We start from the raw sequence: 27,865 nt of genomic DNA, 5'->3' as shown, positions 1-27,865 counted from the left end.
CATTGTTCCAGCGGGGGGATTCCCTTATAAGGGTAATTTCCGTGCTGATTGGCCAATTACCTCCGTGACGTCAGTAATTGCGTAATTTTGGAGTACTTGATCGCGAGCTCCACGAGTTTTCGTTCTCTCTCACGGACTTGTCGCAGAGTTGTTTTCGAGCACAGATTTTGTCTCGATAAATTTTACCGGATTTGACTCAAATGTAAGTATATTCAAAGGTAGGATTGCTTGAAAGGGTAATTATTTAACACAAAAGTCAAGCATTTATGCCGATTTTTGAGTATCCCGTTGAAGACAATTCGGTGGATGAGAGCTGCTTTCAGCTCGTGGGCACACTACACTACATGCCTTCGCGAGGCAATATTAGTACGATCTCGGCTTTTTGCAAGTTTCTTTCGTCCAGAGCAAAAATAGAAATGTTCTGGTGACACTTTCTTGTTTTTGGCGACCTGAAACGCCCCGAGAAAAAAGGTCGAGTGACCTTCAAGATTATTAAACGTAAGCTTTTACGATCTTTTACTTGCCTTCGGTAGTGTGAGGATGGAAGCTGAATAATCGTTGGGCTTTATTTTGGTACTCCTTTTTGCGAAATACTTTATTCTATAATTTAAAGGAGAATATTTTGGAAATTGGTTTATTTGTCCGGCCATCTGGAGGTCAAGATCAAGGGGGCGTGTCTTTAAGTAGTTTTCCCGGCAAGTAATCATTTATGAATCAATTGAAACGTTGTTTACACAAACATGTCAATCCGATAGAATTGGAGATCTGGGAAATTTTACAAGAAGAACGAAACAAACTGGTGGATTTGTTTTGAAACCTGGTTGAAAAAATGTTGCAGCAACACACCCCCTCATGTACATGTGTTTGAATACTCTTCAGTGGACTAAAGTCCCTGCAACGTAGGGATGGGTCCAAGCAACTTTCCCACTACATTTTCTTGTGTATACATGTTATGATTTTATCTCTACTATATGCTTTAACCACATTTTCCTGAAACATGACCCCTTGTGTTAGGGCAATTACCCCGTAGTTTTTATTTGTGTGTCAGGGCCTTAAAAAGGTAAAAAATAAAGAAAAGTAAAAAAGGACTACTCCACTTGGGCCAGAACATGGTTTCTCATAGATTAACCACATCCAAGCATTTTTAGAAAGATATTCTGTGAAATTTTGAAAGAAACATTTTCTAAATTGATTACCTTGTACATGTAAAATAAAATAAAAAAAAATGGTGAAGCCTTACTTTGTTCTGTTTTCTTCTATCTAGATGGCTGTTGCACAGAAGAAACAACTTCACTTTGTGGAAAACTTTGGGTTGAGTGGTGCTGCAGCTATCATATCTAAGACTGCAGCTGCCCCTATTGAACGTGTGAAGCTTCTTGTTCAAAACCAGGATGAAATGATCAAGGCTGGCCGTCTTGATTCTCCATACAAAGGTGTCATTGATTGCACTGCCAGGACGTACAAGGCAGAAGGATTTGCGTCGTTTTGGAGGGGTAAGATTTGGTTTTAGTTACAATATACTGACAGAGGCTGTTGACTTATCTTTTTATGTCCCTGGACAATTGTCAGGTTTCTCTCAATCACTTGTGATTCCTGTTGGGAGGGGTGCGATGGGTGCATCTACACCGCCTCCAGTGGCAGATCTAAGGGAGGGGCCCGGGTCCCCCTTATTTTTGGATCAAATAGAAGGCCAAGAAAACTTTTTCTAAGAGCACCCCCCTCCCCCCTTATCGGAAGGTTGGATCCGCCACTGCCATATACCCTACAAGCTTTAGAAGTCTGCCGTCTTATGGAACAATGGCTCATGATCAAAAGACTCCTCTACTTCCCAAATTTTCATCATTTGTAAATTTGTTGATGATGCATTGTAAGCTGAAATTAATGTTTATTTTAACCATTCGTAGTGTCAAGTGTTTATATTTTAATATGCTTGGTTTTAAGCTTCTTGGTTTTGTTTCAAACTGCCTTCACATGGAATTCTGTCTCAGAAAACCTAATATTTCAAACTTTCTGGCTGGGGGAGGATACCCCTGGCCCCCCACTACCTGCGCCTTCAGCTCTTGTTAGATCACATCTGGGCTGCTTCAATGCACACCCTGTCAAAACTCCTGGCTATACAGATCTGCCATGTGCTCTCCTTCTGGGTTTAATTTTAAGTAATGTGACTTGTTTTTTACATTCCAGGCAATTTGGCCAACTGCATCAGATATTTCCCAACGCAAGCTCTGAACTTTGCCTTCAAAGATCAGATCAAAGCCCTTTTTAAGCCAAGTAAGACCGACAGTTATGCCATGAAGTTCACCAAGAACATCTCCTCTGGTGGGGCTGCCGGAGCCATGTCATTACTCTTTGTCTACTCCCTTGACTATGCACGAACCCGGCTGGCTAATGATGCTAAGTCAGCTGGAAAAGGCTCTGAGCGCCAATTCAATGGCCTCATTGATGTTTACCGCAAGACCCTTGCAAGTGATGGCATTGTTGGACTCTACCGAGGCTTTGTCATTTCCTGTGTTGGCATCATTGTGTACCGTGGGTTCTACTTTGGCTTGTATGACACCTTGAAGCCGATACTGTTGGGTGATGATGCCTCTCTTGTACTCTCCTTCATGTTGGGTTATGGAGTAACTGTGAGTTCTGGTTTAGCCTCCTACCCAATTGATACCATCCGTAGACGCATGATGATGACGTCTGGCCAGGCAGTGAAGTACAAGGGTTCCATTGATTGCACCATCCAGATCTTGAAGAATGAAGGCTTTATGTCCCTGATGAAGGGTGCTGGAGCCAATGTCCTGCGTGGTATGGCCGGGGCTGGTGTCTTGGCTGGGTTTGACAAGTTCAAGGAGCTGTACGTGAGCTGGCGTTTTGATGACTAAGATCTGGGATTGACGTGTTACTAGAAGATTAATATCCTGCTTTGTAAATGACATCTGAATGCATTCTGGAAAAGATCCATTCTAAAGTTGCATGTGTAACAGTATAACTGGACTGACAATGTTGCAATCTGAGAGTAAAATCTCATATTTTGCAAATGTATATTCTCATTAAAATTCAGGTTCAAAACTGAGTCACATTTCAAGATGTGTTTGACTTTCATTTAGCAATTAAGGTTATCAGACCTTTTTTCCAGCTCTCTCCCAGTCCATACAATTTCCCAGGATCCATTGATACTGCTCTGTGAGTTGAGTTCCCTTTGATATCTAGGAAAGATCAGAGGCTATGCTCGCCGCATACATTAGCATTTTAATAATTAAAATGCTATACCTGTATTACCCTGGTGTTTGCCGGCCAAAAAGGATCGCAAAGTCCTGTATGCTTCCCACAGCTCCACCACAACGACCACGCCCCCTCCCACTCCATGTTATTCTTGCATTTATTATTTATATATTGGTTGCACCGCTCCATATGAAAACCTGTGATCTTGGGGGCTGGCACTGCTGTCCAGGTACAGCTACATGTACCGACATGTATGCATACTTCCTCTCTCCTCCGCAGAGGCGTCTTTTGTGTTCCGTACGGGCTGGAAAATGGGGAGAGGTGAAAAGTAAGCGCGCGGAGCCTGGAGAGAATCGAAACAAAACTGTGCTGGGGCCTTCCTCCCCCCGTTTTTTTCGCCTTTCCCCACTAAAGGAGCCTCTGCAGAGGAGAGAGGCATACTGCCCTTACTTTTACATTTCATGGGATAACCAGACCCTTGTCCAATGTTCTTGATCACCTCAAGGGAGGAGGGGGGTGTCTGTACACAGACTAATCAGCCATCAGCTATGCTGATTTAAAAGATAGGAAAACTGTCCAAAATAGTCATAATAACCACTTCTATAGAGGACCAGAAAGTAGCGGGAAAAAGAAATAAGTACATGCAACAAGAGCTAGAGATGTTTGTTGCCATTGCTATATAATGCCTGTTTCTCGCAGAAAGTTTTTTAGCTAATGATAAGTTACAAGTGACATAACTGCAAAAATGAGAAAGCTCAAGAACAAGGCAATGCTTGCCCCCCCCCCCCCCCAAAATGAAATAAGCAGTGTTTAAACTGCTTATTTACCTTTTAAAATTTAAAAGATAAATTAATGATGAGCGAATATCGTCCTGTTATGAGTCATGCTGGGTACCCTGTGCACAAATTGCAGCCGCAGGGAGACTGAATCCTAGTTACCATTGTCTCACGCCACTAATAAACAAAATGGCGGCCAAATTAGCGCGGCAAGTATGTAGCTTCGATGAAAAACATATCATTAAGCGTTTTCGATACTTTAATTTTCTATAATGGTAAAACCTGCAGAAGATGAAAGACTGACATTGTTTCAAAGTCTCTTTTGTGGAGGAATTGCTGGCGTTCTTTCCAGAACTCTGACTTCGCCCCTCGAAGTTGTGAAAGTGCTAGCGCAAGTGGGAACTCCCGAATCTCGAGTTGGATTTTTCAGATCTTTTAACAGAGTTTACCGGAGTGAAGGTTTTAAGGCTTTCTGGAAAGGTAATGGAATCTCTTGTCTGCGGCTGGTTCCTTACAGTGCGATACAGCTGACAGCCTATCATAACTTGCTGGTAAGGGTTGTTCTTATTTTTAAAATTCAAAATAATTAAATATTAGGCTGAACTGCAGAATACCCCACAAATTATTTGTATTTTGTGGAATAAAAATAGTGCCTATTGTTTCATACCTCGTTTTTGAAAGAGCTCCGACTGAACAAATCTCTTTGCAGTGTGTTCTGCAACTAACTCTAAAATCGTATCCTTTTTCCAGAAACCCCTCAAAACCTTTTATTGGCTGAAAACAAATGAGAAGACTTATACTACCGAAATCACTAAACTGTTAGCACCCCGGAAAAAACGCTCGATCGCATTTGAATTTTGGGCTTGCTCACGTGACCATTTGGAGCGGCCGGATAGGTCACGTGATATTTTCGCGGGTTTGTTTTTGCTTTCACTCCTGGCTGAGTACGAAGTGAAGGGATATTATGGAACAGGTTTGCACAAGTGTGGAAAGTTTTTTCGCCTCTTCGGCAGAAGACTTCAATTTTTACGGATTCATAAGTAGGAGTGGTATCACCAAAACATTTCAGGATATTTAAGCTGCGATCAAATTCGTCTTCGTTATCTTTGACGATGAGAACTGCTACCTAAACTTCATAGAAGATGGCATCATGGGCGAAGTGTTCAGACCACAAGAGACAAACTACAAATTCTCGAGGACTGTGGTATTAAACCGTTTTTCGTGTGTTAAAAGTTGCATGTTTGGGTTGATCGAATTTTCTTTCAGATTATTCACACAGATAATACGATACGTTATTTTTGCTCAGACAACGTAACTATAAAGACTCTTGAAAACTGTGATTTTCAGCCGTTTGCATTAAGCTTAAGGTGGCTCAACTGAATTTTTTAGGGGTTACACCGCTCAAGTTTGCGAATTAACTAGGTCGCCATTAACAATGCTATCGAAAAACGATCACCACAGTTAAATTAGATAAAGATTAAATTTTTTCATGACCAGTGTTATATTGACATCGGAGTTGCCATAGCGACGAAATGACGTCATTACGTTTTTTACTTTCGCTCGTATTCCTCGGCACCAGGAGATTTTTTCGAAAATCACTCAAAGGAGCTTGTACCACTCATAGATGCCTCGATGTTGGCAAAGTTTAAACAAATTCTATGAGAGCGTTTTCGAAATATTTGTGGGTGAAGTTTTCGGGGCTATAAATACAGTCAAAACATGCTAACGAGAAAATGGAGAAACATCTAAAGAAAACGAAGCGCCTGTGAATTGCAATTTCATCTTATAGTAGTTTGATTCCATTTAAAATCGTGCGTAAAACAGTGGTGGGGATCGCTTTGGCCGATTGCGAGAAAAAAGATTTTGATGAGCGTGCGTTCAGGTGCTCTTGTTGCCATTTTTGTTTATAATTTGGTCTATACCTACAAAAGTGACAATAAATTAAAAACCGCTCGATGAATTTTTTTAAAAATTTGACAAACTCGAGGTTTGTCATCAATTGATATAGCTTGCAAGTTTCAAGCTCATTGAAAACATTTAAGGCAATACAATTGGGCTTTTAATGTACTGATTTTTTCTCGCAGATTTCGTGTTTACAAGCGAGTGTCCTCATTATTGACGGGTATTGTTTTCAAGTTTCATATCCACGTGCACGACTTAAGCAAAAATTTCATTTGCATTTAATAGGACGCATGACTGCTCGTCATGAAAAAATTTAATCTTTATCTAATTTAACTGTGGTGATCGTTTTTCGATAGCATTGTTAATGGCGACGTAGTTAATTCTAAAACTTGAGCGGTGTTACCCCTTGAAAATCCAGTTGAGCCACCTTAACATGTTTGTGTTAGTTGCACGTTTGTGTTTACATAAATCGATAACTTCTGTTTTGACATTGAAAGATTTGAGACCACGATTTCAACCAAACTCGGGATTTGTGTTTACAGAAATAGAGATGTGTTGAAAGCGAGTTACTCATTACAGAAATAAAGAACTGCAATTTTACAACCCACCAACTTTCAATATTTTTGTCTACATACTATTACTGAATATTTTTTTTACCAATTAAATGGGATATATTTTCTCTTGATTATATATAATCTAATGTAATATGCTTCAGGTCTAAATAATACCGCCGTTTCTTGACTTAAATCGTTCACGGGTTATTTCGTGACTGAGGAACGCTAAGCGTACAATCAGCCTTACCAAAACAACAACAGATGAATAAAACTGAGTTAAAATATACCTGATACTCAACATTGTGGAGAAAATTGGCTTCTCTCCATGTATATAATTCGATACTGGTTAGCAATAAGTGTTGATCAAATGAGAAAAAAAAGCATGTTCCATTCGCTCGATTAGTTGGCTGCTGCTTGTAAGTTATCGAAAGTCTACGTTTCATCAGCAGTTAAAGTAATCTAGTTCTGGGTCCTCAGCCTTTTCGGTTGATCCCTAGCTGCAGTGAGGGAGATTTTTTCCGTTTGACAAAAGGTCTTCCATTGTTTGAAACGATAACACCGCACCGCTCACTTTGTACTTTTATCCTGTTGCTCTAAAACTTCCTGGGTCAAACTCTTTTGAAACATCTCCGCCTCCGCTCAAAATGTAGCGACCTCAAATCCTTTCCAATTGATTTCCCACTGTGGAAAGTTCACCCGTGAGCCTTCCTTTGAAAGCAACTTTAGTTGTTCTGCCCGCGAAAAGAAACAGAATGTCACGTGACCAATTCGGGCGCTCCAAATGGTCACGTGAGCAAGCCCAAAATTCAAATGCGATCGATCGTTTTTTCCAGGGTGCTAACAGTTTAGTGATTTCGGTAGTACTTACTTCCCACTCCCCATCATACTAAACATAACTCTTACTCAGTAGGTAGGATCTCAAAAGGGGGGAGGGGGCAAAGGGGGGGGGGTACTCCGACTTGTAAATGACGGGGATGATCGAATGAAGGCAAAACTCAGGACCCAAAAAAATCCCTTAGTCTTTCGACATTACCCAAAAAAATCCCTGGACCAAAAATAACCCCCCAAAAAATCCCTTGTCTAATTACCCCTAAATTGCCAGGAGGGGCAATAACGCTCGAGTTTGATTATTCATCATACCATGAATACGCCAAGGCACTTTAGTTTGTTTTTAATACCCAAAAAAATCCCCTATTTGAATGAAGTCACCCAAAAAAATACTTGCCAAATCTTCCAACCCAAAAAAATCCCGGAATCGAAAATTTCAAACCCAAAAAAATCCTTTGATCATCCCCTTCATTTACAAGCCGGAGTACCCCGCCTGGCGGAGGGGGGTGGGTGTTGGCAGGGCTCAGAATCCCTGCAATCCCTCTGCTGCTTGGAGCCCTAATATTAATTGGCCACAGTGTGGTATCCTACATCAGATGTTATGTTATCTGCAGAGCTCGGAGCCCTGTTTGGGGGGTTGGGGGGGGGGGGTTTTCGAGGAGGGGTAGCTAGAGCCCTAGAGCCCTCACCCCCTTGGGGACCCTCATAAGCATCATCCCCAGGGTGCTTTTCCTTAAATTATAAAATGAGATTAGGTGATTAAGGCAGGATATGACATTGGACATTATTAATTTTGTTACAGAAGCTCTCACAGTTTTCCTTGAGCTTTCTCCCTCAAAAAAGTTGTTGGAACAGATTGTCTGCAGACAAACGCCAGTATATTTTTCACACTGAATGAATGCTATTTTTTACATTGTGTAAAATATCACCATCGTTTTCAGGCAGTATTAGAAGATGCACACATGCCAAGTAATTTGAATGCTAAAAACTGGATGGTGGCTGGTGCAGGAAGTGCCCTTATTGCGGCACTGTTAGTGTACCCAACAGACATGCTAAAGACAAGACTTATTGTCCAGAATGTACAGCCCTCATTATCACACTACCGTGGAATAATGCATGGGTTCAGAAAAATCTGGAAAGCAGAGGGATTTTTGGCGCTATATAAAGGGTTGTTGCCAACATTTGTTGGTAAGTGTTTTCACAATAATTGTGACATAATTATTATGTCACAGACAATTAAGCTTGCAAAAAAACTTTTCTGACGTAACTTTCAATTTACTATGAAGATCAAGGGATCTAGCCTGATTGTCGTCAGATTGATCATATTACATTGTAATGTAAAACTAATCAAACAATAGCCTGTTCCAGTACACATGTAAACAGCTGTAAATTTCTGTAATTATTGTTATTAAATTATAGTTAGAGCATATAATTTCCTTACAGCAGTAATTAATAAAGCTCCATGTGATCTGTCGCATGATTCAAACTGGTTTGAATTCATGCGACACATCGCATTGACAAAATTCTGTCGCAGCGGCATAGATTGTCACAAGATCAGAATGCATTATGTCACTTGAGGTGACATGTTGCAGCAACTTGTCGCCACGACATGTTGCAGTGACGTGTCACCTAGTGTGTCCCGACCTTTATATTAAGGTTCCACAGTGCAGTGTTCTCCCTAGGATTTTGGGAAGGCCAGGGGGTATTCTGACTGTGATTTTCAAATGTCGAAACCTGACTTGTGGAACTTGTTCCCCCACGTTACTATCGCTTTTTTGTCTCTTTTCCAGATTAAGAAATGAACTTATTTACTTTGCGTCAGGCTTTAAGAAGCTTTTTGTTTCTGTTCCAAACATGACTGACAACTCAACTCGACTGAGTTCACCATTCTTCCAGGAACGCTGGAATTTCGTTTAGTTTCCCGCGTACAACACTTTAAAGTGCCGTTGTGTTCCTGCGACAATTTGATAAAGCCAGCTGTTATCCAACGAATGCATCACAGTTCTGAACATATTAATGTGAGGATAAATCCCTTTTGTAATCGTAGTAATGGTGATCAAACTCAGTAAAAAAACACCAGTCAGTAGTGATTTCCTATTTGCTTATGGATAGGAATTCCCAGTTCCAGATTTCAAATTAAGGTTACGTTGGATTCAGTCTTCAATTTTTAAAGCCAGGCGGCAACAATTTTACTGTGAATTAAGCTAGGCCGCCCGCCTGGCCTTAAATACCTAGGGAGAACACTGCAGTGTTACTTAAATCCCTGTAGTTAGACTGTAAATAAATTTGCCACTCCTTAAATACTTGAAATCTTGTACCATGCCTTTATTTCAGGTGTGATACCATTTGCTGGCGGTTCGTATTTGGCATATGGAATCCTTGACAGCTCAATTGCCAAACCTCCTGGTGATCTCACCCCATTGTACATGTTCATTAGTGGCTGTCTAGCTGCTGCTGTTGCTAAGGTTACATTTTCCAATGACACTTTATTCTTTTTAATATGCAAATAAAGGATCACATGATCACACCATTCACAATAACTTTTTGTAAATTAGTGAGAATTCTCTTAAGTTTGTAAATTAAATTATAGAAATTAAGGAAGCATGCATTTACAGTGCTAACCCAGTAAATTATTTACATCTAATTGTGTGTTTGAAACAACACAACTAAAATTAACACAACATTGCCATTTATGTCATATTATTTATGACCAGCTTTTTATTTCTATTTTTAAGATTTCTTTTCTGTTTACAGACATTGTCATTCCCCTTTGACACAATTAGAAAGAAAATGCAGGTTGGTATATTGGGTACATGTAAATGTTAAACTATTGAAGGTCCAAACGATACTAGTGAACTATATTTTATTTCATTTTTCGGTATCATATTGCCATCCTTTTTATTGTGTGAGTTAAACTGCATTCGCTGCATGAACACAAGAGATTTCATTAGCATTTGAAAATTTAACTTACAGTATGTATTTTTCATTACTGATACAGCCTCTCTGTTCTGTTCTCTCTGTTTTCGCAGTCTAAAGATGTAAAATATTAATTTAATGCCAATTTTTCTTCTCACAGGCACAAAGTAAAACTCTTCCAAATCAGGGTGGAGTTGATATAGAGTTCAAAGGAATGACAAGTGCCTTTGTTCAAACTGTAAAGGTAAAGGGAATTACTGGTTTGTGGAGAGGTCTCACTGCTAATCTGCTAAAGGTGAGAATGTTTCAAATTTCTGAGTTTTGAGGGAATTATTTAGCTTACTTTTAAGGCTAACTTAAAACTAAGCCTTTTAGAACATGCTTGCTGTTCTTTTACTTAGTGGCTTAGTACCACTCAATGCAAGGTCTTGTCAGTACTTTTGTCACAGTCCTCCAACTGATATAAAGTATCAGAGATTTTTGGACACGAAATTCTGCAACATAATTTTAAAAGCAATGAACAATCAATCCAAAGCAATTCACCAAACTTATCCAGCAGTGCAGGGGTATTTGTTGGGCTAGAGCATCGACTGCATTATTATGAAAAGTAAGGAGGGGTAGGGATAGGGGCCTTCTTCTTGCATCTACTAGTCCCAAACCTCTACTGGTCAAACATCCAAGATGGTGACTAAACTAGTCATAATGTCATTTGTTACTAGTAATAATCAGAGATTAGGGGAGTGCGTTCGACTCAAGATAGGTACCCAAGATAAGGCTAGCAAACGTAAACCAAGTTACACGACTGTTTATATCGTCATACAAATTTAAAACTATCAAACTTTGAAACTATCAGAGAAACAATCTCAATCCAACAGTGCACAAGGCAGCACAGCAATTTTTTTACTACTGTTAAAAGGAGGACTTCCGAAACGTTTATTTTTCAGCACAACTTACAGGGCAAACTCGCAAACGCAAACCGAAGAAGATCGTTAGAACGAATCAACCTGGCTCCCAGGGTCTCTTGCAAAAAAACTGCGACATCATTAATTAGCCAACCTGCCACATACCAAGATACATAGAACGACACATAAAACGACTTTCACTGGATAGCCATGGGACCACACGCCACCACAAGATTAGGATTTGTTTTCCTACCGTCGAACACAAAAATTGTTTACAGGCTTCATGAATTGTTTTTGCGCGCGCTGTCTTTGTTGACGTTGCTGTGACGCAAATAATTGCTTTCTTATGTCTAATCACATGAGATCGAGGCCAACTTGCCACATACCAACATACATAATACCACACATAGAACCACTCTCGCTTGTGCGTTCACATGACAACCACGGGGCCACAGGCCACCGCAAGATTAGGATGCGTTCTCCTACCGTCAAATGCAATTATTATAATTTAACTTTTCGAACGCCAAAAAATGCTTGCACTGCAGGCTACACCAAAAACTGTGGTGCTTAGTCTGTCCACAGACATTTCCCAAGCGGCTTATAATATTTTGGCTTGCATGCTTTTAACGAACTTTAAATAAAACAGAGGGTCTGATCAGATTATTTAAGGCTAATAATAAAACAAAATAAAAATCTCTGGGGCTCAGGGGAAGAATTCATCATCCAATAAGAAATGTCAGGCTAGAAATACTGTGCACTGAATTTTGTGGTAACCGGCTATTTCTTTCATCTAGATTGCTCCAAATGCTGGAATCATGTACCTGTCTTTTGAGTACAGTAAAGGAGTCTTCTTATACTACAATGGCTACACAGAATCACCATTTTCACATGTTCCAAAGTCTAATGTAGATCAGAGCATGTCGCCTAATGAATTACGTCATCATCATTCCAAGAAAAAAGGGCACAACAGATGACCACGCACAGGACACTTCCCTAGAATAAGTAAAAGACCACGAGTGCACTGAAGCATGGCTATCCTGTGGTACAAAGCGTGGACTGTTGTCAAAAGCCATAACTTCAAGAATAGTAGCCCTGTGCTAGTAAATGACACTTGTGTTTGACATTGGCTTGAAGTGCCCAAAAATGCAGGGTGTACTGTCATATCAGAGAGAAAGTCTGTCAGGCATTCTCAGACATGTTGATATTTAAATTCATTGTATATAGTAATAATTCTCCTGTAGTATGTATTTGCAGTACACATAAACACAACCTGACAAAAGTAACATCCCTTCGTTTTTGCTGACCCTCACTGTTTTGTTTTGCTCAAATAAATTCAGCATTTTTATTTGAAAGTATGTAACATCAAGTTATTTTGCATCACAGCTGGTTTAAGTTTATCTCCAGAGAACTGTTTCACAGAGTCATCCATTAAACATTTTACATTTCTGTGATATACATTAGTGTTGGTTCCCTCTTCTTCATTAAAATTCTATCTTCCCTTCTTCTTCTATGTGGATCTCCCTTTTCTGCAAAAACTATTAAGAAACCCAGTGGTAGTTTAGATTTGTGTGGTACAAAACTTTTGGCACCTGGGCAAAGTACCATTAATAATGATTCGATTTAGCGCCCGGGGCGTTTTTATACCTTTGTTACCTTAATGGAGGGTGCTTATTCGAGACAGGGTCAGTTAGCCACAGTAGGGGCACTTTTAAGAATAGGGGCATGTATGGGCGCTTATTGGAATAGGGCTGCTTATTAACAAAAACACATTCGAAGGGGGGCGCTTATTCGGAAGGGGGCGCTAAATTGATTATTACAGTATCAATAAGACCCTACCCTCTTTTAATAGTAAACTGAAGTAAGTTCAGATGTTGAAAACAGCCCAGCAAAGTCCGTGTCACAGCCGGTCAATTTACCTGTCTTGTAACAGTCTGTTACAGCAATGTTGTGTTAAAAGTTGTCCCATGTAACATGGATTTTTAAAGATCACCAATAAAAATTGTCTTGCTTGCTGTCACCTCGAGACCAGTTCAAAGCAATAAATAAAGACTGCAATGTTCATAAATTTTATTTCCTGTGTATGTACACCAAGTTATTATTAAAACAAAACCAGCTCATTATAACCACAGAAAAGGATAACTAAAGCACTTCGACTTCATTTTTTTACATAAACAACACTAAACACTTAAAGAATAATTACGTTGCTACTATACAAAAACTTTTCGATAATCCTAGTGTATTGCAAAATTTACATATTAGATTACCTACACCATATGATATCGCTTCTATTTGCAGATATAATAGTCCGTAGCAACTGTTTAAAGCACAGTTGACACATTTTCTGTCATGTTTGCATATAAGATGCAAGTGTTGACAGAATTCAAACCATAGATTAATGAGAAGAAGAAAACTTCGCCTGACAAGCAGGCTTCGATAGAAAGAAATATTAATTGTTCAACCAGCTCTGCTCCACAACTGCGATGACCTTTTTTTCGTACTCTCGTCTGTTCTCTTGATAAAGTTGAGCTGCTAAACTGTTGGCAGGACTGTTTGGGTTTGGCTCATCTAAAAGAGACTGCAAAATAAAAGCAAATTAATTTTAAGCACGATTGTTATGTAAGTACCATTATTAATTGATAATTCAATTTAACATCTTTAGTCCAAAAGAGGCCTCCCACAATTAAATGCCCCAAGAGTCAACTACATTCTGTTAATAAGCACCACTATTCCAACAAGTACGTTTTCCCCTAATAAATGCCCCGTATTTCAATAAGTGCACTCTACATATTCTGCAATCCTCCAATGTAAAGCCCTGGCCAATCAGAAAGCAAGTGGACTCAAGTAGTTGCAAGTTGAACTTGCGTAGACTTGCATTGGCTAACCAAACAGACTCGCAAGTTTACTCGCAAGCACATCAAATTGTCAAAAAAGCCATTTCAATGCTACTGCGCACGCTGAAATTCGGTACTTGAGGTAAACGACAAGACTTGCATTCACTTGCATTGGGTGGCCAAATGGTGAAAAACATTGACTTGCATTGACTTGCGTGCAAATTTGATCCTGACCAAAGTGAATGCAAGTCAAGGCAAGTCGTGGCCAAATGGAGACGCAAGTTGAAAACTTGGGTGCTTACCATTTAGCCAAAAAATCTGGAAATTTCGGTTTGAAGTCAAATTGTGGACTACATTTTGAGGTAGTCCTTTTATTCCAGTTGGAACGAACCGACGGAAATTTTCTTACCATTTGAACAAATCTTCCGTTTTGAGGACCTCCACGCGGTTTTTGACATGTTTACAATATGGTGGCTTTATACCGATATAGAACGCGTATGTTCACTTCCACCATAGAAATGTCAGCACTTGTTTAACAGGAGAGAAGCTGCCTGCCTCTGGTATTCCCCACATTGGAAATTTGTTAATATTTTTCTCAGGACAGGATCAAGCTCGAACGTGCCAATTGTCACTCGACTGCGAAATTCACTTGGTGCATAGGTGGGAACAGTTACCTTAAAATAACCTTGTATTTTGTTTAAATCGCGTCTCATGGAACAGCTGACGGCAGTAAACAGCATCAGCCCATCTTCTTCATCAAAAAATATTCAGTTATATCGACAGAAAACAACACTGAATTTCGCGCTAGATAGAGTGAGCGGAAAGAAATGCCTGGTAGAATAATGGTAAGCGAAATCTCATCCGGTTGGTCGTTATACTCGGAAAATTGCTTACCATTATGCAACGGTCACACCAACCGGATTTTTCTTACAAATGGTAAGCACCCCTTGTGTCTACTTGCATCTCCATTTGGCCAGGCCTTAAGTGTCCAGTGTACTGTGTAAAGTCTAGTTTTGAGTGAGGATGGGCCAATATTTAATACCAAGATTAATTTTTGGTATTGCAATACCAAGAAAATAGCAATGCTAGCAATAAATTTTGATGCTTTCAATACTGGACATGATCTGATTGGTCTTCTGGTCAGAACCTAATGTTTATAAATTATTTTATAGTATCTGGGCACTTCAGAGGTGTCAAGGAAAAATAACCAGCCTGTCTCCAATGCCTTCCCTTGAGCTGCCAAAAATAATAAGCACCCTGGGCACTAATTGAAATTTAAAGCAACTATTTTATATGTCCAATGATTATCATTTCTTCTTCCCCACCAAAAGGCACAATGGTCAATTGTTGAAATAACAGTTCTCGCACTTACAATTATTTAAGGTCATTGCCCTGTATTGCATTGTGCATCCTTACTGCGCGGAATTTTTCGCGTAATTAGCACGCAAACATAAACAAAATGGCGGCTTATTTCTATGCGGCTTAGTCTGCAAGAGAATTAAATCGTCGCTTCCTCGAAAACGAGTATGGTTGCCTATTGTTTTTTTTTCTCATTATTTGAGAGTAGTGATCAAATTCTTTCCGTAAAATGGAAACAGATCAATTTCTATGTTTGAAAAATAACTTTTAACTGGAAACCTGCGTTTTGCTAGTACTTGAACGGGAGTTATTAATTATTATTAAGGAATTCCCGTATATGGTATATACAAGGTCTTCCTGCTCCTTAACGAATATGGTGGCCCCACTTTTTTATTTCAAAATATAAGTCCCCTTTAGGTAATCAACCAGTAGGCAAAGTTTGGTTGAAAATCTATGTTCAGTTCTTTTTTGGGGCAATGACCTTAAACAGCCTTTGAGAGTATGGAAACTAACCTGTATTGATGTAAGAATTGCTGACACATCATATGTAGGACTCCATCTGTTTTGAAGAATATCTAAGCAAATCCCTCCGTCGGCATAAACTGCAAAGACAGGTCACCACAATAAGCATAGATCATCTTCTGCAAATTATTATTACTCTTTGTATCTATGAAACAAGACAGGCGTTTGGTGGCCAATAAATTGTCAGCAATTTGTTTGCCGACAAATGACCCACTGTTGGCAGATAGCTTGCCAACCGGTTTTACAAGCATGAACATAAACATGTTGGCCAACTGTGGGCAAACAGTTGGTGATATGTCAGTAATTTCTTGGTAGCCTGTCGGTAGCATTTATCGTAAACAAATCCGTATTTAAAGTTTTCAGCAAATAAAACTTGATTCAAGCAAATTTTAGTTATGAAGAATACTTTTATTACTGAACCCGGGCGCGGGGGCGCGCCGGCTCCCCCCGCGTCCGGCCCGCCCCCCGCGGGCCCCTCCCCGGCGGCACTTCCTGTCCCTCGCGCTGGTCTTCCTCGCCCCGCCCCCGCCCTCCCCCGCCGTCCTGTTCTCGCGGGCCGCGTCCTCGCGCTTCCCCGTCCCGTCCCTCCATCCCCTCCTCGGGGGTCGGGCGGCGCCTCCCCGCCCGTCGCCGCGGCTCCTCGTCCGCGTCGGCTCTGATATTTTATTTTGGAACTATCTCTGGCTATAAATTGGTTTGTGAAACATCACTCTACGAATTCCCTCAGCGCTCAGATCGACCATATTGGATGATTAGATGTATGACATGTTATTTACACATACATAACTTACACTTGTCTAAAGGTTCACACTGCATTATAGAGCGATAGAAACTTGATTGGTTTATTTGGTTAATTTATGCTTAGTTGTCTGAGGTAACAGTGTTTCTTTACTTCAGGTTTTGTAGATCAGATTTGAAGACTTTTTTCCATTGTGTTGTTTTTTGTGCAGCTCAGCGTTGAATGGTAAATAGGTGATTTACATGTATAAAGATCCATGAAAATAAAATTAATTAACTTTGTCTATTCCTTTAATTAATTTATTTTAATGCTCTGTGTCAGTTTTGCTCTATTTTACATACAAATTTCTGTTGTTTTTTTTTTTTTGTTTTTTTGTTTTTTTTTTTTTTTGGGGGGGGGAAACTGTCATTGGCCTTTTAGTAGACTGTCAGTAACCTGTCGGTAATCTGTTGACTGGCAGTTGACTGAGAGTCGAAAGAAAGGTGACAGATTTCAGACTGACTGGGAATGCCGCTTGTCATAGTTATTATGTTCAGTGATTCATATTATAATGTGAAAGTTAAAGGCTGATGGAAAGTGAAAAAGTGTCTGAGGTTTGAAACTACAGCTGTGAGTTCAAAGATTTAACCAAACACGTTCTTTGACTTTTGATTCATGAATCAGATTATACATGCCACAATAAAAAAATCACCTCTCAAGGAGTATAAAACAGTGAAACCATATCACACAGTTTCCCATGAAAGTAAAGCTGCATCATACACAAAAAGCAGCAAAAACAATGTATCAGACTTCTATATAACACTCTAGTGATGATTTATCAGATAGAACTTGAGGTTATAGAGAAAACACGTCCAATGGCTTTTGCTTTTTACATTTTTCTCCTATCCTCAAATGCCTGTCGTGTTTAACGCGCAGAAAAATACAGGGGTTTGACTCCGTTTGTTACTGTAAGCAACATTCAGTACATGTCTACTGGAAAACGAACTTCCGGTCAAAAACACGAAGTTTTCAGTTCTTACACAGTATGCACCAGAATTCTAAAATCATGTAAAATATTTCGGCTCTTGATAATTTCATTTACAAGGATGGATCACAGCAACATTACAAAAAGATCTCGGTCCACGAATAAAACGATTCCTGGTAGAGTAAAATTATCATTCCCGCTGATTAAAATTACCACAAGTTCGCACAACCAATTCAACATGCAAGATTATACTGTGCTACAAATTGATTAAAATAAAACGCAAGGCAAATCGATAAAAGCCAGAATAAACCACTCGTGGCAAGGTTCGATGGCTTAACTTACCGTTGGGGTGAAACATTTTTGATATGAACTTAACAGTCGGCGGTTTATTAGGGTATTCTTCTGTAAATTCCATCTGTAATTTAAACGTCCCTGTTGCGAGAAACAGAAATGTACTTATTAAGTATGAACACTGTTTTTCTAATAACAACGAAACGAAATAATAGGGCAGATAAAAACGCAAGGATTTTTTATTATGTGCATAGTACAGCAATGAATAAAGACGAAACGAGTTATGCAAACTCACCGTCTTCAAATGGTGTATCTTGTGGACTGTTTGAGAAAGAAAAGGAATGCATTAGACGCAATTCTGCCTCGTTCAAAAAGTTCGCCAAAACATCCTAGTCTTTACTTACCCAAATATAACAGCGTTCCATAACATAATATTATTTTCCGATGGAGCACCGCTAACTCCGGCTGGGGGATCTTCTTGAAGCCTAGAGATATTGAAAGAAACGCAACATTGAAGACAAGAACGTCGACACGAAACGACATTCGCGATGTGTGCATCTTTTCACCGCTTTTGTGCGGATAATTTCCAATATAAAACGTCAATGGCCCATTTTACTAGTAAGGAAAATTGTCTTACCTTTTAAAATCCCTCATCAGCCGCCTTCTAGCCGGGGTAGACATGGTGAACTTTAGTGTTGAGTAACAACACAAAATTCACCCACAACACTGCAAGTTTTCGATCGAAGTAACGAGGTGTGACGTCACTTGCAATGTCATCGTCTGATGATGCAATTCTGTCCGCTGACCGGAAATCAGAAGGTACAAAACGAACCGGAAGTACTCCGTACAATCGACTTACTTTGACAAACGCTTGTCGAAGTTTTCTTCAAAGAAGAATTAGAATCAAAGAAACACACAAATGGTAAGGAAATTTTCACTGTTCCGTTCCAACCGGGAAAACTGGAGACTTCTGTGTAGGTACTCGAAAACTTCGGAAAAGAATTTCCGGAAAAATTTCCGAACCATTTGATGTTCCAACCGAAACAATTTCCGGGAGTTTTTTTTTCTTAAGTGGCGAAAAGCTCTTGCGGAATAAGTTTTCTTTCCTTAACCGTTAAAGAAAATCAATTCCAGCATTTTGTCTGAGAAAAGAAAAAAAGAAAAAACTAGCAAACGGTTCTCACCATCGCAAGACAATTATTATTTTCATCCTTTCTAGTTTCTAATGCGGAACACTTACTGAGAAAGTTATCTCCCCAAACGGCGACCAATCAACTTTTGGCTTAAAAGATCGAAAGACAAAATATAAGTTCTATTTTTCTGTTGTTATTGTTGCTTAGAAGGTTTTAAGCATTTATAAATGTTATTTATTATAAGAAATATTGACACTAAAATAATAGTAAACACTAAAATACACAACCGTTTGAACTAATAAATTAAAAAAAATTCTTTCTTTTTGTCCGATTATTAACTATTTTTGACAGGCTGTGTATTTACATAGCTACCGCAAAAAAATAATAAGCCGTTTTTCTCTAAAAATAGCAACACTCCTCAAAGCATCCTGTTTCCAGATTTCCCAAATAATTTCAAATTTCCCTCTTTCCAGGAATCTCAACCATGCACCTCCAAACATATAAAGATTTTGACATTTGAAAAACCCCTTTACCAAAAAAGAAAGATTGTTTTGACACCCGCTCATGACGTGCTCACAAACGCCTGCGAAAGCTGGTTAAGTCACGTGATTGATTTTCAGCAGGTGCAACGGTTATTTGTACAGTTGCTGTTTATAAATATCAACCAGCGTCGAACGTTTTGCCTTTTTTCTTGAAATGTCTTTCACAAATTTCAGGAGAGAAACGAGCGACTTGGTGTCGAGAAAACGAAGCTTGGATGGAAATTCTGATCCGCCGCGATATCTTCGCCGTTTCCCCTCCGACTCAGACCTTTACAGAAAGGTATTGCACAAAAAAGCCATGTCGCACACAAATCTGCATAAAAAATTCGCATCGTGTACGCAGTTAAACAAAACGTCTTCGCCTCAACGGCACGACAACTGCAAAGTTTACAAGTATGAAGAGAAGCTAACCAGCGAACTTAACAAGTTTTATTCGCGTCAGGTGCGACAGAAGAAAGCTCAAGTCAAGCAAAACAAGCGTCTGGCTTTTTCTGTTGTGTTTAAAGTCTTAATTAATGCACAAATCGTAAGCGATCGATTTACCGTCGGGGAAATCCTCCGCAGCGGGGCTAGGTATGATGATATGGTGGAAAAGGAAAGCGATCGGTTTGAGTTTGGGGTTCCTGTGTACCTCGATGACAGTGCAAGCTTTTTTATTCATCGCGCCGAGGAGGATGGCTTCGTAAGACTACAACTGGACGATTGTGAAACTTGGGAGGATTGTGTGGATCCTGATGGATTTCTCTCCGCCAGCCTAGTACGCTCCAAGCTTCATTTAACAATGAAAAACGCTCTAAAATCCCTTAACAATAACATTGAGGAAGGGATTGACGATTTCCCAAACGGTGTAGTGAATGTGGATGTATTCTGCGAAGGCTCGACAATAGTTCTACAAATAAACAGTGGTTTTCTAGTAGTCGAGTTGATACCGACGATTGTGATACCCAAGGTGAACTTGGAATGGTGTCAAAGATTTTCCAAATCAGAGCCTCCCTCTCACGTTATTGGCAAACCGTGTGCATTTCCGCTAAGCGACCCAGAAACCCTCTGGGAACTATCATTTTTGTCTGCGGAAAAGAGAAAACTCCGTTCTCTCGGCACAACAAAATATCGCTTGTTGTTATCTCTGGCAGAAATAAGAGACCGAGACAAAACGCTGTGTGGGCTATCAATGTACCATTTACAAACCGTACTTTTTCACGTAGGAGATCAAATCAGTGATCCTATGAACTGGTGCGCGGAAAAATTGGGCGATCGTTTTCTCGACATTCTGCGCTGCTTGGAAAAGTTTTTAGAAAGCAAACACTGTCCTCATTACTTTCTACCAAACGCCAATCTGTTTTCGTCCATGAATGCTGTCACGGTCTCTACCCTTAAGGACAGAGTTCGTAGAATGGTCAGACCAACGTGTGTAGCTTGCGGTGTTGCGACAATTTGTAAAAACGGAGAACAGCGGAAAGAATTTCACGCTTAATATATAGCAAATTAGAGAAATATCATTTGAAAGTGTGTTTCGCAAATGATGAGAGATTTCATTTTAGGCCGTTTTTCATGTTTCAGAAAGCTGGTTTCTGCGTGAGAGGGAACATAATACTTTTCTGAGGTGATTTCAGATTTATTTTGAGTTAACGAAAAAACGTGAACGAAATAAAGACGGTCTTCATCCGAGATGCTGGAATCTCAAATGTCTGTTAATTTTGTCGTGATTTCTTAGCTATCAGTAAAAATTTCAGCTTATTTATCTGTTAAAAAAAATTAAATCGATTAAAATAAATTTTGCAAAACAGCTCACATCTTTAGCGCGTCATTTAGTCTTCATTTCTCAGCTGACAAGAGGTTTTACACCAAGAACTACCCCAGAAAACTTTCTGGGAGAGTCTTGAATTCTGTAGCCTGCGTTGCAGACGAACAAGACCCCTGTCAACACGAGGAAAAAACAGATATTTCTGACCATTTCTGACGGTTTGTGGTACTCGATTACCTGCGCCAAAGCATTTTTGTAGGGGCTTTGTAGTAACGGCCCTGGGAATGACGTTGAACACCAACGTACATTTACAAGGTTGAACGCGAATGCGTGAACTAAAAACGCCGTTAAAGCTGTTAAAGAAAATAAGAATCTACATAACGCGGGGTCCTCCAAGTTGGTCACCCAACCAAGAGCTAAGACCGTCCGGCGAGAACCGGTGCTTCCATTGTGAGGCTAAACTGAAGATAGTACTAAGTACTTTACATGAAAGCCAGCAAGTCAAAGTGTTGCTCAAAGCGGTCATTCTTGACCCGTTAGCGAGTATTCTCCGGTGTGTGATCATCCGGGGTGAATATTACTCGATCGGTCGTTTCTCTTATCTCCGCTATTATACCACCAATGTTCCGATTTTTCCAGCACTTGCGTGCGTCGTCCATTACTTTGGCAGTCTGGATCACAACATTTCCTGGAACAAGGTCAGGTTCTGTTTGCGTTTTGACAAGTGCCGATTTTTTTATTTTTGGTATATTATAACTGAAGTAATATCACCGTACTTATCGTCGATAGAGAAACCCTTAATGAGGCATCCTCTCTTGAATGGGGTAATGACACCCTGCATCATCATACTGTTTTTCCGTGAACTTAAATTCCGTGATATCTGTAACTTGGGTTGCAATGTCCAGGGCCCGTGATCTGAACTTCTCGCTTCCCTTACCTTGTACTTCCGGTTCCCACCCCTTTCCTTAGTGGTTTCTGTCCCTTTGTGCTATTTCTATTGCAAACTATTATGAAATGTTACGAAATTATTATCAGCTTTTCCCTGTCTCCGGCGCCGGCCTGTAAGCATGTATGTATGTATGTATGCCTTGGGAATCCCGCTTCCCACCCGCCCTTCTCCCACCTCCCGTACTACTCGTAACTCCTATTCTCCCGGGCTCCCCCCCCCCCCCCCCCCACTCTGTCCGATTCTGAATGAAGTACCCCGGGAGTGTAGAAGCAGGTAAAGAATGACAACAGAATGATAACCCCTAGCTACACGTTAACAACTGTGGAAGTAAGTAAATAAATTATAAAAGATATAAAAAAAGATTGGCCCTTCAGGATAAATAAAATTTTTATTTTATTTTTTATTTTAAAGAATGACAAGAGTAGAATAGTGAGTAGGGAGGATGGTCGTTATATTCCAAAGTTTTTCATAGTTTCCCATACTTCTATGCATTAGAAAGTGTGAAGCTAGAATGAAGTTTAGAAACCCGGGATTTTATGGTCAGTGTTGGACATACGTGTTTGATTGGTCAATGGGCCAAATATTTGGCCATTCTTTTCAAATAGGAGATAGACTAAGGGGGGGAAAAAAAAAAAAAAAAAAAAAAAAAAAAAAAAAAAAAAAAAACCCCAAAAGACGGCCCGAGAGTGCAGTTCTTCGAAACAGTCAATCACCTTTTTGTTTTACTTGTGTCAGGTCATCTCGGATCATCACTATTGTGCCATGTCATCCCGGATCGATATAATTTGATTCAGTATAGTATAGCAGATATAAAGTAAAGTAAAATATAGTGGAACCCCGCTCTACGGACACCCGCTCATGATACGGACAGTTTTATTTGTCCCGACAAAAAAAAAACGTCTTTTTAGTGCGAAAAGTTTTGACGAGCAGCCTGTAAAAATAACAAACGCCGATTATATACCCTCATCATATATGAAGGGTTGTCCAATACACCCTCATGGAGTCGAGTCGTGGCTTTAACACAATTAGAGAGCTTATGGTGGCTCCATAGGGTAATCACTTATAATGTGGCGCGCGCTGGTGTCATACTTTGAAATGTGATTTTGCATTCGTTTGTAGTCCTAATTCGCCAGAACTTATCAATGCAATCAGCAATGATGAAATAGTGTTCTACAACCATCTCTGTTAAAATAATGGGTTCAAGTCGAGAATTAAGACTACCCAAACAAATGCATCTTTTAGTGTTTAGCTGGCTTTGAGTGCTATTTTCTACAATTTCCTTCGGTGAAATCTTCCGAAATTTTTACAGTACATGGAGACAACCTGGAAAAAAATTGTAAAGAGGAAAAAAGTAAAGGTTTTTAAGGCAGATTCTTTGCTAGCTGCAAATTTGTGTATTTTCCCTCTGCGTAAAAACACGTCTTATAGATTTTCCTAAAAAACGAGCGCCACGTAAAGCAAAATAATTATAACCCCTTTGCCAATTTTTACGAAATTTCACCGAAGGAAACTCAAGAAAAGCTAGACGAAAGTTGCCATTTTTTCTCCAGACATTTGCAACACAAACGTCAGCAGAATAGAAATTATCCGAGATCGTTATTTGAGCATGCGTCAACGTTGAAACCACTAGGCGCTCGTAATCTCGTAGAAATAATTGTTAATGTTCCAAAATGACGCTAAATGGCGGTATAAAACTGCCCCGACGTTTCGGCAATACTGCCTTCTTCAGGGTGGCACGAAGAAAAAGGCATTGATTTTCTTCGTGCCACCCTGAAGAAGGCAGTATTGCCGAAACGTCGGAGCAGTTTTATACCGCCATTTAGCGTCATTTTGGAACATTAACAATTATTTCTAGCATAAAAGACGCTACGCAGTTTTCAACTATTATTAACTGCTCGTAATCTCGTACCCAGTTCTTCTCAACCTTCGGAGAGAACATCTGGTATTAAAAGTCGGATTTTGCTCGCGTCAAATGTGTCAGAAATCTGACACACGACACGACTACGCATGCTCGGCTATTTAGTGGATGAAAAGCATTGAAAAGCTCACTTGGCCGCTGTAAATAGCTCATAAACTTCTTTTCTATACAAGGAAACACAAGTAACACAATCTTGAGATAGAGTTAGGGAAGAAAAGAGCCGCCACTCATTTTTTGCTGATGAATTAAAGCATTCAACCCAACCTTCAACGCCAAGGAAAAGCGCGCGCTGTGTTTGACGCGTACAAGCTTGCCGTACGCGTCAAGAACGCGTCAGATTTGCAAAGTTTTTCACCCATCTTTTTACCCACATATATATTGTCATTTTAAAACATTTTGTACTAACAAGCTTAAACTACAAACTGTATCTGTAGCTTATTCGCATTAGTAACGTTAATACACGAACGCGTTTTAAGAAAAGCCTTTAAATCCAAATATTTTTAACTAACTAACGTACGGTGCGCGCGTGCGAAACAAAGTTTGCATCTTCCGCGCGCTAATACTGAAGCTTTTCATCAACCAATCAGATTGGCAAACTGAACGCACTTGACCAGATGTGTACTACCGAAGTGTACTACCGTGGTAAGTAGACATCTGGGTACGAGATTAAGGGCCCACTGACGGATTTCTCGCGCGTTGCTAAGGTGCTAAAAGAGCGCGCGCTGTATTGCGTGTACGGGTTACTCACGCTATCTGTACGCGCCAGATGTGCAAAAAAATTTCCTTTCGAGCACTTCTTCAAACTCGCCAAATAAGATGAAACGATAAGAACTACCGAAAAACTTCCTGACTAATAGTTGACTTCACATCTGAGAATCAGTCAGATTAAATTGAACCAGGAAAAGCAGTTTTTTTACACATGCAAATAATCTCAAAAGCGTACGCGTACAACTAGCGCGCGCACTGTTCTCTTGTCAGATGAATTACGCATGCGTTAACAAAATGATTTCCGGTTTGCAGAAAAAATCTAAATACTTGGCGGTCTTTAATTTGATTCACTTTTTTTCGACGTTATATTTTTCCGACCTGGGTCGGGAACATAACTAAGTATTCATTTGCTTAAATCATTTTTAATAAAAATTTTATGGACAAATCAATATTTTTAATCTCTCTAAAAAAATTATTTTCTATAATGAAATGAAACCCATACTTACCAAGATACAAAAACAAATAAAGATCATGACACCATGAATGATTTTCTGATAACATGCAAAACATCAAAAATTTTAGACTTTTTCTTTATTGGTCACGTGATCATGGGCGTGGCCCGATGACGTCATATTTACGTTATGGACTGAGTAAAAGATTCAACCATAACTAAACAAGAAAAATTGCTAAAACTATATCAATCAATCAATCAACTTTATTAAAAGAGGGTAACGGCAAACAGTAAAAACTACTGACAAACAAGCGGCCCTCGGATTACAAATTACAACTACATAATATATACAATTTAAAATTTGAATTAAAATACAGAAATTTCTAAAAATAGGGATTAAGAATTAAAAAACTGTAAAATGATGAATGTCCTTAAGGCTAGATGCGTAAAAATCAATTAGGCCATTTTTAAAACAATGTAGACTCTCACTTTTCTTTAAGAAATTGGGAAGAGTGTTCCAAAGTCTAGTTGCTCTCACGCTAAATGATCGCCCTCCTTCGGTTTTTCGTTTGAAACGGGGGCAGGCCAAGTTGACAGAGCCATATCGACTATTTCTTTCATTTATTTCAGAGTTTGGCACTAAAAGTTCGTTCATATAGGATGGGCTTTGGCCATTAATACGTTTGTACACTTGTGTTAAGATGTTTATTTTAACCTCGAGATGAACCGGAAGCCAATTTAAAATCTTGAAAAGTTCAACGCTGTTCGCTCGTGTGTCGGCGTCAAGGATAACGCGCGCAGCGCGTTTCTGGAGACGAAGAATCCTCTGCAAATTCCCCAGAGAACACGACGACCACACCACGGAGGCGTAGAGCATGTCTTGCTTGATCATCGCGTTGTAATATGCTATCCTTTGTTGAAAAGGGAGAAATTTCTTAATTCTTTTCAGTACAGCAATACGCTGGGAAACCTTTCTACAGAGGTCATCGATATGTTCATCGAAGGACAGTTTGGAGTCGATTGTGACTCCCAGCAGTTTTTGTGAGTTCACCTGATCGAGCTCAGTGGCATTTAATTTAACTTGCAACTGCTGGTGCCCCATTCTTTTCTCAAGCCATTTACCCGTGGCGAGCATGTCCAAATATATATACGTTAAGGCGCTCGATTACAGTGTTTACTGAGCGTTTGATGCAATTTCATGAAGAAAATCTACAAACTCATAATCTTTGGAAGATTAAACAGCATTGTACGGCCTTGGAAATCTATTACGGATAAAGTTTTCCTTTGAAATGTTTAACATAAATCCGTGGTTGATCATTTTTGAGTTATTTTTTCAAAAATAACCTCTTAGTCGGCATGATGTTCCGTGTAATCAGTCAGTGGGTCAGTCAGCGAAGTATGTTTGTTTGTCACACCAATCAGATTTCAGGTACTATCAGAACCAATCAAATTGTAGTTTATAAAGGCGAAGCAATCTGACACAGTTGTAGTGGGCGATTTCGTTTGAAGATTTTAAATTTGTAGGAGGCGGAATTGGTGAGTTGTGAATAAACCCTGGATTAAAAACGTGTTTTTCATAACGCTCGCCTGCTTACAACGCGCATGCCATCAGCAAAAGGCCCAACACAAAATTGTTATTTGCCTTATTCGAGCGTTCGTTTTGAAGAGGCTAGCTTTCCTGACCGTGGTAAAAAATACAGGCTGAACGGCTAATAAAGATTTTGTAACGACAGCTGTGAACGGCCGACCGGTAAACCTAAAGTGTTAAACGCATCGATAGCTGTAAATGCCCGAACGCGGAAAGACAGAATTATTTAAAATTCATGATGGTATGCAGACGGAAATAACTACACTAGCGGCAGTAAATTTCAAGCTCAAAACAATAACTTTGAACTGACAACCAAATGTTTCGAAAATCCACTAATAATTTAAATCTCTTCGGCCAGAACCCAGAGTGGCCAAAAAGTATAATTAATTTTAATTGATCAAGCGAACAAGCAACAATATAAACGTAAACATCGAGACGCAAAAGGTCAAATTTTAATTACATCAGATTACATGCGACATTTTGTCACTTTCTTTTAATTGTACGTGCGAGTTTCTTTCTCCGGACAATCCCTTATTGTGGATATTCTATACTGATATTTAATTATAACTTAGACCTGAAAACAGCTCACGGACTTGCAGCGAAAAGCAAAACAAAACAGCTGATCTGCAGGTGGACTCCCTTCTGCTCAGTGAAGCATGACTTTGTGAGTTCTTGACGACTTTGCATACGATTGACAAATCACCGTGACAGGTAACACAACAGCAAATAGCTAAAATGTTCTATTTGGCATAAAGCGGCGATTTAAATCGTTATACCTAGAAATGATGTGTTATGAAAGTTTATATGATGTGCCGTGAACATTTATTAATTTTTTTTTGCGAGATAAGTTTTTGACCTTTCGGCACGCGCCGACCAGACTTGTTTGCTAATTGATTGTCTACTGTAGCATCACGGCAAGGAGCTAAAATAATGATATCTCTCGCTCTATTTGGCTTAATGTTAAAACCAACAACGATCGATAGCAAAAACAGAATAAGAGCGTGCCATTCCGTGACAATTTGATAGCTCAATTAG

At 39.6% G+C, this 27,865-nt stretch overlaps 4 protein-coding genes across 4 annotated transcripts; 3 read left to right on the top strand and 1 right to left on the bottom strand.

The window, feature by feature from the left end:
• The first annotated feature begins 61 nt into the window (after positions 1 to 61).
• LOC144653290 (uncharacterized) lies at positions 62 to 3,064 on the top strand. Its single transcript, XM_078513245.1, has 3 exons — positions 62 to 202; positions 1,265 to 1,493; positions 2,185 to 3,064. Exons 2-3 carry the CDS (start codon positions 1,265 to 1,267, stop codon positions 2,871 to 2,873), a joined length of 918 nt encoding a protein of 305 aa, XP_078369371.1. The 5' UTR covers positions 62 to 202; the 3' UTR covers positions 2,874 to 3,064.
• A 1,058-nt stretch (positions 3,065 to 4,122) lies between these two features.
• Positions 4,123 to 12,544, top strand: LOC144653317 (solute carrier family 25 member 43-like). Its single transcript, XM_078513292.1, has 6 exons — positions 4,123 to 4,540; positions 8,215 to 8,461; positions 9,608 to 9,738; positions 10,028 to 10,069; positions 10,350 to 10,484; positions 11,886 to 12,544. The coding sequence occupies exons 1-6, from the start codon at positions 4,262 to 4,264 to the stop codon at positions 12,063 to 12,065; spliced, it is 1,014 nt and encodes a 337-aa protein (XP_078369418.1). The 5' UTR covers positions 4,123 to 4,261; the 3' UTR covers positions 12,066 to 12,544.
• A 597-nt stretch (positions 12,545 to 13,141) lies between these two features.
• LOC144653328 (ubiquitin-conjugating enzyme E2 A) lies at positions 13,142 to 18,580 on the bottom strand. The gene is made up of 6 exons (XM_078513302.1): positions 18,435 to 18,580; positions 18,202 to 18,282; positions 18,093 to 18,118; positions 17,849 to 17,938; positions 15,795 to 15,883; positions 13,142 to 13,666 (listed from the first exon to the last, which is right to left on the bottom strand). The coding sequence occupies exons 1-6, from the start codon at positions 18,476 to 18,478 to the stop codon at positions 13,538 to 13,540; spliced, it is 459 nt and encodes a 152-aa protein (XP_078369428.1). The 5' UTR covers positions 18,479 to 18,580; the 3' UTR covers positions 13,142 to 13,537.
• Positions 18,581 to 19,567: 987 nt separating this feature from the next.
• LOC144653312 (protein mab-21-like 2) lies at positions 19,568 to 21,557 on the top strand. Its single transcript, XM_078513286.1, has one exon. The coding sequence runs from the start codon at positions 19,627 to 19,629 to the stop codon at positions 20,944 to 20,946; it is 1,320 nt and encodes a 439-aa protein (XP_078369412.1). The 5' UTR covers positions 19,568 to 19,626; the 3' UTR covers positions 20,947 to 21,557.
• Positions 21,558 to 27,865: the final 6,308 nt, after the last annotated feature.

This window comes from Oculina patagonica, chromosome 5 (assembly GCF_052425735.1).
Source record: "Oculina patagonica isolate OP01 chromosome 5, crgOcupat, whole genome shotgun sequence".
In the NCBI taxonomy this organism is placed as follows: domain Eukaryota; kingdom Metazoa; phylum Cnidaria; class Anthozoa; order Scleractinia; family Oculinidae; genus Oculina; species Oculina patagonica.
Note: the sequence above shows the minus strand (reverse complement) of the source record. Positions and strands in the feature narration are given on the sequence as shown.